General features: G+C 44.3%; 1 protein-coding gene across 2 annotated transcripts in view; it reads left to right on the top strand.

The window, feature by feature from the left end:
• The first annotated feature begins 5486 nt into the window (after window positions 1-5486).
• LOC112069455 (semaphorin-5A-like) overlaps window positions 5487-15000 on the top strand; it is a 10263-nt gene continuing 749 nt past the window's right edge. Inside the window, exons 1-4 of one of the 2 annotated variants that reach the window (XR_011475340.1) lie at window positions 5487-5792; window positions 7345-7556; window positions 11590-11823; window positions 14304-15000. The exon at window positions 14304-15000 is cut by the window's right edge and continues 749 nt beyond it. Coding sequence is in view for 1 of the 2 variants with exons in the window: in XM_070438558.1 (XP_070294659.1) it covers window positions 7362-7556; window positions 14304-14423 (315 nt within the window). In the remaining variant the exon portion in view is untranslated. The remainder of the gene's footprint in view (window positions 5793-7344; window positions 7557-11589; window positions 11824-14303) is intronic. The other variant, XM_070438558.1, reaches the window with a different exon arrangement.

The following is a 15000-nucleotide window of genomic DNA, read 5'->3' on the forward strand; positions in this document are numbered from 1 at the left end:
CACAGAGACGAAGATATTTTCTTGGTTTTCTATTTGAGATTATTTAGGTTTGATAGGGGAAGCTGAGAGGTCAAATATACTTTAAGATTTTTACTCGGCCAAGTTTACACGCTTCACGTATTGGCGTGGAACGTTTTATCCAGGAGTTGTCTAAAAGGGATTGAATTTTGCTGTTGTCTAATTGTTTTTTTGGTAGATTTCCAACTGGATTCCTTCCATCTATAGGTCATTTTCATGTTACTCAGTTCTTTGGTTATGATGGCTCGTGATTGAGTATGCTCTGGTTCAAGTAGACTGTGATTTTGGCTGTGGTCTGATAGGGGTGGTCAGTGGCTGATGGTGAACGTCTGTAGAGACTCTGTGGTTGAGGCAGTGATAAAGTAGTCTACATGTGTACTGCAAGAGATGAAGCTATGGTGACCTACCATAGGAGTCCCTCGAAGCCCTACCATTGACTATGTTACATACAGCGTGCGCAGAGCTGAGGAGTTTGTGACCCGTTTTTGTTGGTTCATGTCTTTGTCATAGTTGTGCCTGGGGGGCCATATGGGGAGGGATGCTGTCACTCCAAGGTAGGTGTTTTGTCCCTGTGTGCTGAGGGTGTCTGGTTATCTTGTACAAGCTTCTGGCATCTTTAGGTCGCCACAGACTCACATCACAGTCCTACTGGCCTGGAAATGATTGATTTTCCTCATTCAGGATGGAGAGGTATCATTCATTAAGCTATGGGGATCTACAGTGGCGGGCTATACCGCGTGCACAAGGAGGCATTTTTTCTCGTTAAGATAATTTCCTTTTTGAATTTGTAGCCAAATGGTAAATGTTCCTGTTTGATTCAGTCTCTCATGCGGAGTGACGCTTACGGTACTGCTCTAGTACAAACTTAGCATTCCCTGAGTCTTCCTGGCTTCTCAACCATGGTAGTTTGGTGGAATGGGAATACAGTTTCTCGATCACTCTAGACGGCGCAACAGTGGAGCTCTGATCTCCTCTGTCACAGGTTTCTCTGCTAGGATGGACATGTCTGCTTACCCGATTCTTTGGTGAAGTCGGGTTCCTGCTCTTTAGGCCAAGGCAGCATGACCTCAGGCTTGATATTCCAGGATGATTATGTGAGGCTTTTTGTTCCATAAAGTGTCCACAGTGGTACACGTGTAACAGTGTAACACAGTGTACACTCTCTCTCTTCCTCTCTTTCTGTGTGTTGTGTTGGTGTGGTGTGTGTGTGTGTGTGTGTGTGTGTGTGTGTGTGTGGTGTGTGTGTGTGTGTGTTGTGTGTGTGTGTGTGTGTGTGTGTGTTGTGGTGTGTGTGTGTGTGTCGTGTGTGTGTGTGTGTGTGTGTGTGTGTTGTGGTGTGTGTTTGTGTGTGTGTGTGTGTGTGTGTGTGCTTTGTGCGTGTGCGTGTGTCTAGTTCAGACGTGACAGCTAGCAGGTTTTGTTTCATCAGATGCTAAAACATGCCCCTCCTGAACCACTCATCTCCTCCCCCTCCCTCCATACTCTCCTCTCCTCCCTCCTCCTCCATATTATTCCTCCTCTGCCTCCTGGCTCCGCTCTCCTCTTTTGTGGTTGCGTTTGTAAATCACTAGAGAACAGGGGGAAAAAAAGCCTATTACAACTATGTGTTGTTGATAATTGCCTTGTGTTCTCTATAACCTGGTAGTTCATATGCTTGCGACCGTGATATATAGGCTAAAAGGCTGAGACATTAGGAGACACAGTGGCAGATTAATCAAACCCCACTTTTGTTTCTCACAAAACGCGGGGAGCAACTCTGTCCGGTGAACACTGTTTTAATAGCATGAGGACTTCTCTCTCTCTTCTGTGTGTGTGTGTGGGGTGTGTGTGTGTGTGTGTGTGTGTGTGTGTGTGTGTGTGTCTGTGTGTGTGTGTGGTGTGTGTGTGTGGTGTGTGTGTGTGTGTGTGTGTGTGTGTGTGTGTGTGTGTGTGTGTGTGTGTGTGTGTGTGTGTGTGTGTGTGTGTGTGCGCACGTTCGTGCAAGTAGAGAAACCATGTTGACTCACCCTACTTGTAGAGAAACGCCAATGACATCCTCTTCTGTCATGTTGACTTAATGGTCTGTCACTCTGTCATACAGTACACGCTTTTAGTTTTTTGTCCTAGGCTACCTGGCTAAAATGATTGCTCGCTAGCCTAACTTCCTTCCATGGGCAACATTAGCTAGTTAACATTAGCCTTCTACATCCAGCTACATGTTAAATTTCTCTCAGTCCAGGGTCACAATGTATGAATTAATGGTTGGATCAGAATCACTGTTATAATCATTGGCCAGTAAAGAGAATTAAGTAAAACCACAAGTCCAAATCACTATCTCCATCCATGGCTAATTTAGGAAAGGGACAATTTTATTTAGCCAGCCACCGGAGGACAACAAAACAACGAGATGCAATAATTCAAGATGTTTCTGTCAATGACGTATGCTCTCAATGTGATTTGATAGGAGTGACACCAAATCCAAACTGGCTTCCTTTGACACTTGTTTTTTGGTGTGCCAGAACCATTCACAGTTGAGCTCACTCAGTTTAGCTTAACGCTGATTGGTTATTATTTAATAATTTTTTTATCAAGGGAGTCCAAATGCTCGCTGGCTTCCCTTGCATTCAATTCTACAGGTGGCAACAATTTCATACTCTTTATATATTACCCTTTCTCTCCCCAATTGGTAGTTACAGTCTTGTCCCGTGCGGACTCGGGAGAGGCGACGGTGGAGAGCCATGCGTCCTCCGAAACACAACCCAACCAAGCCGCACTGCTTCTTGACACACTGCTCGCTTAACCCGGGAAGCCAGCCGCACCGATGTGTCGGAGGAAACACCGGCCGCCACAAGGAGTCACAAGAGTGCAACGGGACAAGGACATCCCAGCCAGCCAAAACCTCCCCTAACCCCGACAACGCTCATGGGTCTCCCGGTCACAGCCGGCTGCGACACAGCCTGGGATCGAAACCTGGATCTGTAGTGAAGCCTGAAGCCTTAGACCGCGTCGCCAGTCGGGAGGCTGTCGTACTTCTTTTGAAAAGACAGTATCAGATAGATGGAAAGGGAAAGGGGGGATACCTAGTCAGTTGTACAACTGAATGCATTCAACTGAAATGTGTCTTCATGGCTGTTTCGCTCGCTTGGAATCTTTCTCCGGTGACATACATTCAGCCATTTGAATCGAAGGACAATTCTGAAACACAGAGAGACTAAAAAAATATACATGTTAATATATTTTTTTTTTACTTCTTTTTTTCTTGGTTATTTTTTTAGGGAAGCCTGGTTTCCCTTGGCAACCGTGAATACACTCCACTGACAGGAACACACACACATGTGTACACATATTCACGTAGATATACACACCAATCTCTTGTCCTCCACAACACCTGTCTCCCTCTCTCTCCTGCTGTGTAGTGGATGGTAGCTGGTCGTGCTGGTCTGGCTGGTCTATGTGTTCAGTGACGTGTGGAGGGGGACACTATACGAGGACGCGCACCTGCAACAACCCCCCACCAGCCCATGGAGGAGATATATGTCTGGGACTACACACTGAAGAGGCTCTCTGTAACATACAATCATGTCCAGGTACACACACAGTCACACACACACACACAGTTCACAACACACAAGTCAACCACACACCACACAAACACACACCACACACACACACACCACACACACACACACACACACACGTCGACACCACACACACACACACACACACACACACACACACAACACACACACACACACAACCTGCTTTAGTTCCTGTCTGTCTACTAGCTCTCCTGACAACTCATCATTGCAAGTTGTTTTTGTCTGTTAGAAACACACTTTACTGCCATTCAATGTTCATAATGATTTGTCTCTTGGCATTTGTTACACAGTTGAATGTAAACGTGTGTACACAGCAGTCCAGCTATAATAATTTGGTTATTTTCTGTCTCCAGAGAGTTGGTCTAACTGGTCCTATGGTGCCAGTGTGACAGTTTGGCTCCCAGCTGCGTGTTCGACACTGTAATGTCCTGTTCCCACTGGAAACCAATGTTCAGGAAATCACACTGAGACCAGGGCCTGCCCACCTGACTCCACTTATACCGGGTAATAGAACACACACGCAAGCACGCACGCACACACACACACGCACGCACGCACGCACGCACACAGTAACGGTCCTATGTGTGCTGGTGTAGGGAGTCAGGCGCGGGACAGCAGATATGAGTAATTAAAAAGTACTTTACTCAAAAAATACAAATATACAAGGCAACAATGATAGCCCACAAACACGGACCGAATTACACAAAACAATCACTCAGAACACAATGGGGAACAGAGGTTTAAATAATAACAGTAATTGGTTGAGTGAAACCAGGTGTGATAAGACAAAGACAGAACAAATGGAAAATGAAAAGTGGATCGGCGGTGGCTAGAAGGCCGGTGACGTCGACCGCGGACCGCCGCCGAACAAGGAGAGGGACCGACTTCGGCTGAAGTCGTGACACACACACACACACAACACACACACACACACACACACACACACACACACCACACACACACACACACAACACACACACACACACCACACCACAACACACACACACACACACCAACACACACACACACACACACACACACACACACCCAAATGTGCAACCAGTTTTTTTAAACTGCATTGTTGGTTACGGGCTCGTAAGGAAGCATTTCACTGTACATGTGTTTTTCGGCGCATGTGATTAATACAATTTGACTTGATTTGAGTTGACACATTTATGCATGAACGCACCACACACACAACAGCCCAAGTAGTATTGATGTGTGTCCTGACAGGGATCTCCCTTATTGACAGGGTGTAATGTGAGACACACCAGAACATTGATGTCTACTACACCTCTGGATAATTAGACCTCTTACTCTCTCTCTCTGAGTTCTGAAGGCTCAATCAAACACAACACACACACACACACACACACACACACACACACACGTTGACGTCTTCCGCTTTGACGTCTTCCACATAGTATGAATGGACACTTTGGACTATCTAACACTTAGCGACCCATAGATAATAAAACATTTGAACTTCTTCAAAACTGGCTCACACTTCCTTTTGTAATGTACTCCATGACTGTAGCCTATCTTAGTTGATAAGTGTACTCCAGTGGTATGACAGTAACCTATATTAGGGATAAGTGTACTCCAGTGGTATGACAGTAACCTATATTAGGGATAAGTGTACTCCAGTGGTATGACAGTAACCTATATTAGGGGATAAGTGTACTCCAGTGGTATGACAGTAACCTATATTAGGGGATACGTGTACTCCAGTGGTATGACAGTAACCTATATTAGGGGATAAGTGTGAATCACTTTATTTGTCTGAAACACCAGTATGTGTCTAGCTCCTTATCACTAATCTGTTTTAATGGGAATGGGAATAGGAATAGGAATGGGAATATGAATGGGAATGGTAATGACATCGCACTCCATCAAGGTTATTAGAAGAGTTGTGTACTTAATTTCTATTAATGAGGCCTGATACACTACTTATCATTCGCTAGTTATCATGCGCTACTTATCATTCGCTACTTACCATAAGCCTCTTCAGGTGTACCTGGTGATGGGCGTCATCATCCTCTGGTTCAGTCTCAATATAATGCTCACACGCGTCCCTCGTATCTATCCCGTTTTCCAGGGTAACAAGTCTGTGCTTCTGTTACTTATCTCTTTTTATCTTCTTTTTTTAAGAAGTCTCCATCGCTCGTTCCAGTCAGGAGGAGAGAAGATGCGGAGGTATGAGTGCGTATGTGTTCATGTAGTGGGATAGTGGGATAATGTAGTGGGATAATGTTGTGTGTTGGTGTGATAATGTGTGGGGATAATGTAGTGGGTAGTGGGAGATAATGTAGTGGGATATTGGGGTAATGTTGTGGGATATGGGGATAATGTGGTGGGATAGTGGGATAATGTAGTGAGATGGTGGGATAATGTAGTGGGATAGTGAGATAATGTAGTGTGATAATGGTGTGTGCTGGGTGTGATAATGTAGTGGGATAATGGGATAATGTGGTGGGATAGTGAGATAATGTAGTGGGATAGTGAGATACTTTAGTGGGATAGTGGGATAATGTAGTGAGGATAGTGAGATAATGTAGTGGGATAGTGGGATAATGTAGTGGGATAGTGAGATAATGTAGTGGGATGTGAGATAATGTAGTGGGGATAGTGAGATAATGTAGTGGGATAGTGAGATAATGTAGTGGATGGTGAGATAATGTGGTGGGATAGTGGGATAATGTAGTGGGATAGTGGATAATGTAGTGGGATAATGGGATAATGTGGTGGGAATAGTGAGATAATGTAGTGGGATAGTGGGATATGTAGTGGATAGTGAGATAATGAGATGTGGTGGGATAGTGAGTATAATGTAGTGGGATAGTGGAGGATATGTAGTGGGATAGTGGGATAATGTAGTGGGAATATGTGGGGATAAATATAGTGGGGATAATGTAGTGGGATAGTGGGATAATGTAGTGGGATAGTGGGATAATGTAGTTTGATAGTGAGATAATGTGGTGGGATAGTGGGATAATGTAGTGGGATAGTGGGATAATGTAGTGTGATAATGTTGTGTGCTGGTGTGATAATGAAGTGGGATAATGGTGTGTGGTATTGTGTTAATGGAATGTGCTAATGTAGTGTGATGGTGTGATAATAAAGTGTGATAATGTCATGTGATAATGTAATGTGATGGTGTAATAATGAAGTGTGACATTGTGATAATGCAGTGTGGTAGCGTGATAATGTGGTGTGATAGTGTGATCATGTAGTGTGGAAGCGTGATAATGTTGTGTGGTAGTGTGGTGATGTAGTGTAATAATGTAGTGTGATAATTTAGTGTGCTATTGTGATAATGTAGTGTGATGGTGTGACTGTGTAGCGTGATATTGTGATAATGTAATGTGGTAGCATGATAATGTGGTGTGATAGCATGATCATGTATTGTGATGTTGTGATAATGCCGTGTGGTATTATGATAATGCAGCACGATAATGTTGTGCTGTGGTGTGATAATGGTATGTGATGTGTGATAATGTAGTGCGGTTGTGTGATAATGTAGTGTGATAGTGTGATAATGTTGTGTGATAATGTAGTGTGATAATGTGATAGCATAATATTTCATGTCGTGTGTAGTGTGATTTTTTGGGGGGGGATCAATAATGAGCTCATTCACAGTTTCTAATGCGACGCCAGTCTTTGTGCAGACTGCTCATTTTTACCCATAAAAACAGTGTTACACAAATGTTTTATCATTTAAAGCATTCTCTCTACTTCCCTTCTCCAGATTTCAACGTGTTCCATATGATCGCTGTAGGCCTGAGTAGTTCTATCCTGGGGTGTTTGGTCACCTTACTGGTGTACACCTACTGCCAGCGCTACCAGCAGCAGTCTCACGATGCTACAGTCATCCACCCCATCTCAGCATCACCACTCAACACCTCCATCACCAACCACATCAACAAACTGGACAAATACGACTCGGTGGATGCCATTAAGGTTTGTATACTGACACACTCTGTGTCAGTCTAGGATAAACCTATATACAGTGGGGAGAACAAGTATTTGATACACTGCCGATACACTGCCGATTTTGCAGGTTTTCCTACTTACAAAGCATGTAGAGGTCTGTCATTTTTTTCATGCATACGGTCACACTGTCAACTGTGGAGAGACGGAATCTAAAACAAAAATCCAGAAAATCACATTAGTGTATGATTTTAAGTAATTAATTTGCATTTTATTGCATGACATAAGTATTTGATCACCTACCAACCGTAAGAATTCCGGCTCTCACAGACCTGTTAGTTTTTCTTTAAGAAGCCCTCCGTTGTTCTCCACTCATTACCTGTATTAACTGCACCTGTTTGGAACTCGTTACCTGTATGAAAAGACACCTGTCCACACACTCAATCAAAACAGACTCCAACCTCTCCACAATGGCCAAGACCAGAGAGCTGTGTAAGGACATCAGGGGAAACATTGTAGACCTGCACAAGGCTGGGATGGGCTACAGGACAATAGGCAAGCAGCTTGGTGAGAAGGCACAACTGTTGGCACAATTATTAGAAAATGGAAGAAGTTCAAGATGAACGGTCAATCACCCTCGTCTGGGGGTCTCCCCGGGTCTCCCCGGGTCTCCCCGGTCTAGATAGCTGGTCTCCCTGGTCTATAGTACTGTAAACCCCTGAGATGGTCTATAGTACTGTAAACCCTGGGCTGGTTCTATAGACTAGTAAACCCTGGGCTGGTCTATAGTAACCCTGTAACCCGTGGCTAGTCTATAGTACTGTAAACCCTGGGCACTGGTCTATAGTACTGTAACCCTGGGCTGGTCTATAGTACTGTAAACCCTGGGCTGGTCTATAGTACTGTAAACCCCTGGGCTGGTCTATAGTACTGTAAACCCATGGGCTGGTCTATAGTACTGTAACCCTGGGCTGGTCTATAGTACTGTAACCCCTGGGCTGTCTATTGTAAACCCTGGGCTGGTTAATGTACTGTAACCCCTGGGCTGGTCTATAGTACTGTAAACCCCTGGGTGGTCTATAGTACTGTAAACCCCTGGGTGGTCTATAGTACTGTAAACCCCTGGGCTGGTCTATAGTACACGAAGTAACCCCTGAGCATGGTCTATAGTACTGTAAACCCTGGGCTGTCTATAGTAACTGTAAACCTGGGCTGCCGCATAAGTGCGCACTTAACCCTTGGACGGGAAACATTAGTACTGTAAACCCCTGGGCTGGTCTATAGTACTGTAAACCCCTGGCTGGTCTATAAGTCACTGTAAACCCCTGGGCTGGTCTCATAGTAACTGTAACCCCTGGGCTGTCTATAGTACTGTAAACCCTGGGCTGGTCTATAGTATTGTAACCCCTGGGCTGGTCATTAAGTACTGTAAACCCTGGGCTGGTCTATAGTACTGGGTAACCACTGGATGGTCTAATAGTACTGTAAACCCTGGGATGGTCTATAGTACTGTAAACCCTGGGATGGTCTAATAGTACTGTAAGAAACCCTGGGCGCTGGTCTATGTACTGTAAACCCCTACTGGGCTGGTCTATAGTACTGTAAACCCCCTGGGATGGTCTATAGTATTGTAAACCGCCTGGGCTGGTATATAGTACTGTAAACCCTGGCGACTGGGATGGTCTATAGTACTGTAAACCCTGGGCTGGTCTAAAATAGTCTTGTAAACCCTGGGCTGGTCTATAGTACTGTCAAACCCCTGGGCTAGTCATATAGTACTGTAACCCTGGGCTCGAGTCTAGTAGTATTCGTAACCCTGGGCTGGTCTATAGTATGTCAGTAACCCTGGGCTGGTCTATAGTACTGTAAACCCTGGGCATGGTCCTATAGTACTGTAAACCCCTGGGATGGTCTAGTACTGTAAACCACCCTGGGCTAGGTCTACATAGTATGTAAACCCCTGGATGGTCTATAGTACGTGAACCCCCTGGGGCTGAGTCTATAGTATGTAAACCCAACACCTGGGCTGGTCTAATAGTACTGTAAACCCCTGGGCTGGTCTTATAGTACTGTACACCCTGGGATGGTCTATAGTATGTAAACCCTGGCATGGTCTATAGTACTGTAAACCCTGGGATGGTCCTATGTGACTGTAAACCCCTGGGCTGGTCTATAGTACTGTATAACACAGGGATGGCTCATCTATAGTACTGTAAACCCACTGGGCTGGCTATAGTACTGTAAACCCCTGGGCTGGTCTATAGTACTGTAAAACCTGGGCTGGTCCTATAGTACTGTAAACCCACCTGGGCGTTCTATAGTACTGTACCCTGGCTGTCTATAGTAGCTGTAGAAACCCCTGGGCTAGTTTCTATAGTACAGGCTGTAAAACGCCTGGGCTGGTCTAGTAGTGACCTACTTGTACAAACCCGCTGGTGCTGGTCTATTAGTACTGTAAACCCCTGGGCTGGTCTATAGTACTGTAAACCCCTGGGCTCGGTACTATAAAGTCCACATGTAACCCCTGGATGTCTATAAGTACTGAAACCCTGGGCTGGTCTATAGTATTGTAGTTCATCCTTTACTTGGTGTGGGGTGGTTCCTGCATCTCACTCTGTGTGACTGCAAACTGATCTGTTTCCTCATAGCCACTTTAGATGTTACACTGCTGTTCTCATAAGTTACTAACAAAATTTAATGAATCAATGTAAATGTCACAAATGGTAGATACAGTATCACAATGTACATAGTTCACAATGTACTCCATAGTATCACAATGATACAATAAGTAGTATCAACAATGTACATAAGCTTACGGTGACTAAAACGGGGTGAATAGGATCCATGTCTTCGTGTTTAATAACAGTAGAACCTCCTGATTTAAATAAATAATACATCAATAATATTAGTTAGTTATCAATTTTCTCTGACCAGATTTCTGTTGACGGGGCAAGGCTTGGTTTGGAAAGTCAATAGGTACGAAGTTGAAGCCATTATTGTATACGAGTTAACGTATTGAGTTAGTCTAGCGAGTTAGCGGTCAATTGAATTAGTCATAAGAGATTAGCGTATTGAGTTTTAGGTCCTAGTGAGATTAGCGTATGAGTTGAGTCTTAGTCTAGTGAGTTAGCACTAATTGAGTTAGTCCTAGCAGTTAGCTATTATGTTTAGTCCTATCTAGCGCAGTTCCACGTATCGATTGAGTTAGTCTAGTGAGTTAGCCTATTGAGTTAGTCCAGCGAGTTAGCCTATTGCGTAGTTAGTCCTAGTAGGGCGCAAGTATAGCCTATTTTGCAGTTCAGTCTACAGCGAGTTTAGCCGTATTATGTAGTCTAAGCGAGTTTAACCGTATTGGTTACGTACGATCCTAGCGTTGAGTTGTCTAGCGAGTCTATAGTTAGTCTAGCGAGTTAGCCTTATTGAGTTAAGTCTTCTAGCGAGTTTAGCCCCTATTATGTTAGTCTAGCGAGTTAGCCTATTATGTTAGTCTAGCGAGTTAGCGTATTGAGTTAGTCTAGCGAGTGTGGACAGAGAGCTGACTTTCAGAAGAGTATACATCTTCTATAAATGACTGAACAGACACACTGTCTAACGTGAATGGATTCTCTGGCGCAGAACTAATGTCTTGGAATGCAGTTTTCATAGCAGAATAAAGATTTGAGAAGTGTCCATCTATCATGTAATTAGAGTCTGGTGTGTGAGTGGAATCCAGTTTGCAGCTATGGATAGAGGAAAATGAATATGGACAATGCTTATTTGGCTCAGTGAAAAACTCAAAAAGAGTCTTTATTCTGCCTCAGTCTTTACTCTTGTTTAATAGCTGGGTTGTACTTTTGAATATACATATAACATCTTCATAATTTAGGTGAGCTCTGAAAGATGAGTGCCATTGAGACAAAGGCAGTGAGTTTAGCTGAAATATTGTCATTTTGAATGACGCCGTAGTGTGTCCTACCTTATAGAGGGCATAGGATGATCATGTGGTCCCCTGGGTACAGTAGAACTTAGTCATCCATTGTGAATCCAGTAAGGATGACTCTTGCCCGTTCCTCTCCTCCCGCAGCCCGATGTGTCTGTACTCTTGACCCTGGACGACCCCGGCATGTGCCAGCCTCTGTCTACTAACATGGGTGTGTCCATGCGTGGCTTGGAGATTTTCTACTAACTTTCTACTGACTTCTGACCTCTACAACATCCCGCCTCTTGACCCACCTCCTAGCCTATCAACAACCTCCTTCCACTTCCTCTTCCTCTCCACCGTGCCCCCACTTCCTGTGGTGCTTCCTGTGTGCGTCAGGTCGGGGTAGACTCAGTTTCTCTGTCATTGCTCAGGAATCCCATTCTTTCATACTCATCTCATAGGGCCAGGGGAAGGCAACTGCGGTCCTCGAGAGCCGTAATGTCTGCTGGTTTTCTCTTCTCTCTCTGGCACTTAGTCAGTAGCTTTGCTGCTTTTAGGATAGCTCAACTCTCGTCCATCGCGCTTCACTTTGTTCAGGCTTTTAATTGATCCATTCATGTTGATCAATTGGTTGATTGATCAGAGAGTGCGCTCACCTGGTCTCCCAGGTCTGGATCAGCTGGTCTCCCAGGTCTAGATCAGCTGGTCTCCCAGGTCTAGATCAGCTGGTCTCCCAGGTCTAGATCAGCTGGTCTCCCCGGTCTAGATCAGCTGGTCTCCCTGGTCTAGATCAGCTGGTCTCCCAGGTCTAGATCAGCTGGTCTCCCAGGTATAGATCAGCTGGTCTCCCAGGTATAGATCAGCTGGTCTCCCAGGTCTAGATCAGCTGGTCTCCCTGGTCTAGATCAGCTGGTCTCCCTGGTCTAGATCAGCTGGTCTCCCAGGTCTGGATCTGAAGGAAATAATGAAAACCAGCAGACATTGTGACTTCTAGGAACCGGTGTTGTCCACCCCTGCCATTGGATTACCCATAGACTTTTGAGAAGGCAGTGTATTATCCACTCATCTCTTTCCGTTCTGAAACGTCCGCCATGTTCTGACACCTTTCATTTGCATGTGTTGGTTTTTCAATTTTCTGTCTTCCCCTTTATTTCCCTGTCTGATTAGTTCTGTTTGGCTTTCTAATGTGATGGGTTACCATGGAGAAAGAGAACTTGCTGTAAACTCATTTCATTTTCTCCGTAGCTGTCTGCTTTCTCTCTCTATCTCTAATGCCACCCAACTGTTCAACAGCTTTTGTTGAACTGCACTAAAAACACTATAAAGTCAGATTGGAAGAAGCCTGGTTAATTTCTGAGTTCAGCCATGGGGCCACTAAGAGATACTAGATAATAGAGTTTTAGACTGATTTAGGCTTTTAAGAAATAAAGGTGAACATAAAATGGGTAGTTTATTCCATTTTAGACATGGAAATTGTCTTTTTAGACTCAACTAATAACACATTATTTGGACATTGAGTTATGTTTGTCGGTCACTCAATGCAAGTCATGAAAATGTAATGGGGATAGAATAATATTATATGTGCTCAGCGTTCACATCTCCCGTGAGTTCATATATGGATCCATCAATCAAGAACAAAACGCAGCATCATCAACTGATGAATTATTCCGCCTCCAGGGACTTTCAGAGTAGACTTATCTAGGACCGAGATGATACCAGTATCGCGATACTCGTTACTAACATGGCATTTAAACAAAACACAAAGCGGATTTAACTTCTTTAGGAAAACAGCCCTAATGTTGGAAACAAACATCATTATATTTTCACCTCGAGTCACATGTATTTATTTTCAAAGCTATAGCACACAACATTTTACATACAGCAGGTTTTTAAAGGACCAAAGAGTTTGTATCGTCACAGCCTTACACCTCATTGACAAATTTATGAGACAGAGGGACGCACATCAATTAAACAACCTGCTGAGGTTGCACTGACCTCAGAGTTCTGAACTCACAGAACCACACGGCATCTTCACAGAACCACACGGCATCTTCACAGAACCATACGGCATCTTTACAGAACCATACGGTATCTTCACAGAACCATAGAGAAGGGCAGGACAGAGATACCCTGTGGCGTTTCCTAATTTTCTGACTTGATTAATCACACACAGGCTGATGTGGAGACATTAGAGATGAGATCAGTAGACTATGGTTTCTCACCAAAACACACTGTACTTCCTCAGTGGTTATCATTGTTGCCAGCCTGTTGGGATTGTCAATGTTCTGGCCTTGTTCTTTGAGATGGTATGCTTCATTCATGTAGTGACCTCCCATTGATTGTTATGTTGTTGCTCCAAGGATTATTTTCCTGTTGGATACATTCCCTTAATTAAGCTTCAGCTTTCATTAGCCATTTAGACTGAATCATCATATTAAACTGGGTGGTTCGAGCCCATAATGCTGATTGGCTGACAGCCGTGGTATATCAGACCGTATACCACGGGTATGACAAAACATGTATTTTTACTGTTCTAATTACGTTGGTAACCAGTTTATATAGCAATAATGCACCTCTGGGGTTTGTGGTATATGACCGCGATGCGTCGTGTTTAAGAACAGCCCTTAGCCATGGTATATTCGCCATATACCACACCTCCTCGGACCTTATTGCTTAATTACACCATGGTGTTTCAATACAGTTGACACTGACTCTCTCTGCTCTCTCTGTGTCTCATCCTCTTCCACTTCCTCATCCTCTTCCTTTTTCCCTCTTCATCATCATCTTCATCACCCTCTTCCTCATCCTCTTCCTCTACCTCATCCTCTTTCTCTTTCTCTTCCTCCTATTCTTCATTCTCTCTCTGTCCTTCACAGGCTTTCAATAAGAACAACCTGATTCTGGAGGAAAGAAATAAGTACTTCAACCCCCAGCTAGCCGGGAAGACTTACACCAATTCATACTTCACTGACCTCAACACTTACGATGACTATTAACCCTTTGTTGGGCTACAGCACCGGGGATACACACCCTTGTGCAGACAACAAACCTACACCACTCGTTATGACAATGTCCTATATTTTTCCACTTCGTAATGAAATCTATGACATTTTATGTGGGACCCTTCCTCTCTGGGACCCATTGGCAGCTGCCATCCAATCAAATTACAGCCACACAGCGATGTCATCGAAGGGACAGGCCCACTTCCCCTCATGTGCTCGGCTGGGGTTCACCCGTGAAGGTTCTAGTATGGAAATAAAAAATCAACAACAACAACAAGATCTTGACTTGATTCCCACGAACATGGAAACAACTGGAATTTCGATTTTCATTGGAGGAAGGGAGAGAAGAAAAAGGAAACTGGAAGAGCTTTCTGAATGGGAAGGACCCTGCTGTGATTTCCTGTCTCTGGTTCCAGAACTGTGTCGGGTTCCGGGGAACAAAACAACCCAACTGCTTTGCATGATTTTATCTGTCACTCTGTTCAGTTTTGCATGGTTGGTAGCGGTTCAGGGCTTGAGGCCTTGCAGGCAGGCAGGCAGGCAGGCGGGCCAATCACTGTCCGCTGTGCTA

Source organism: Salvelinus sp. IW2-2015, unplaced genomic scaffold, assembly GCF_002910315.2.
Source record: "Salvelinus sp. IW2-2015 unplaced genomic scaffold, ASM291031v2 Un_scaffold1019, whole genome shotgun sequence".
Lineage (NCBI taxonomy): Eukaryota > Metazoa > Chordata > Actinopteri > Salmoniformes > Salmonidae > Salvelinus > Salvelinus sp. IW2-2015.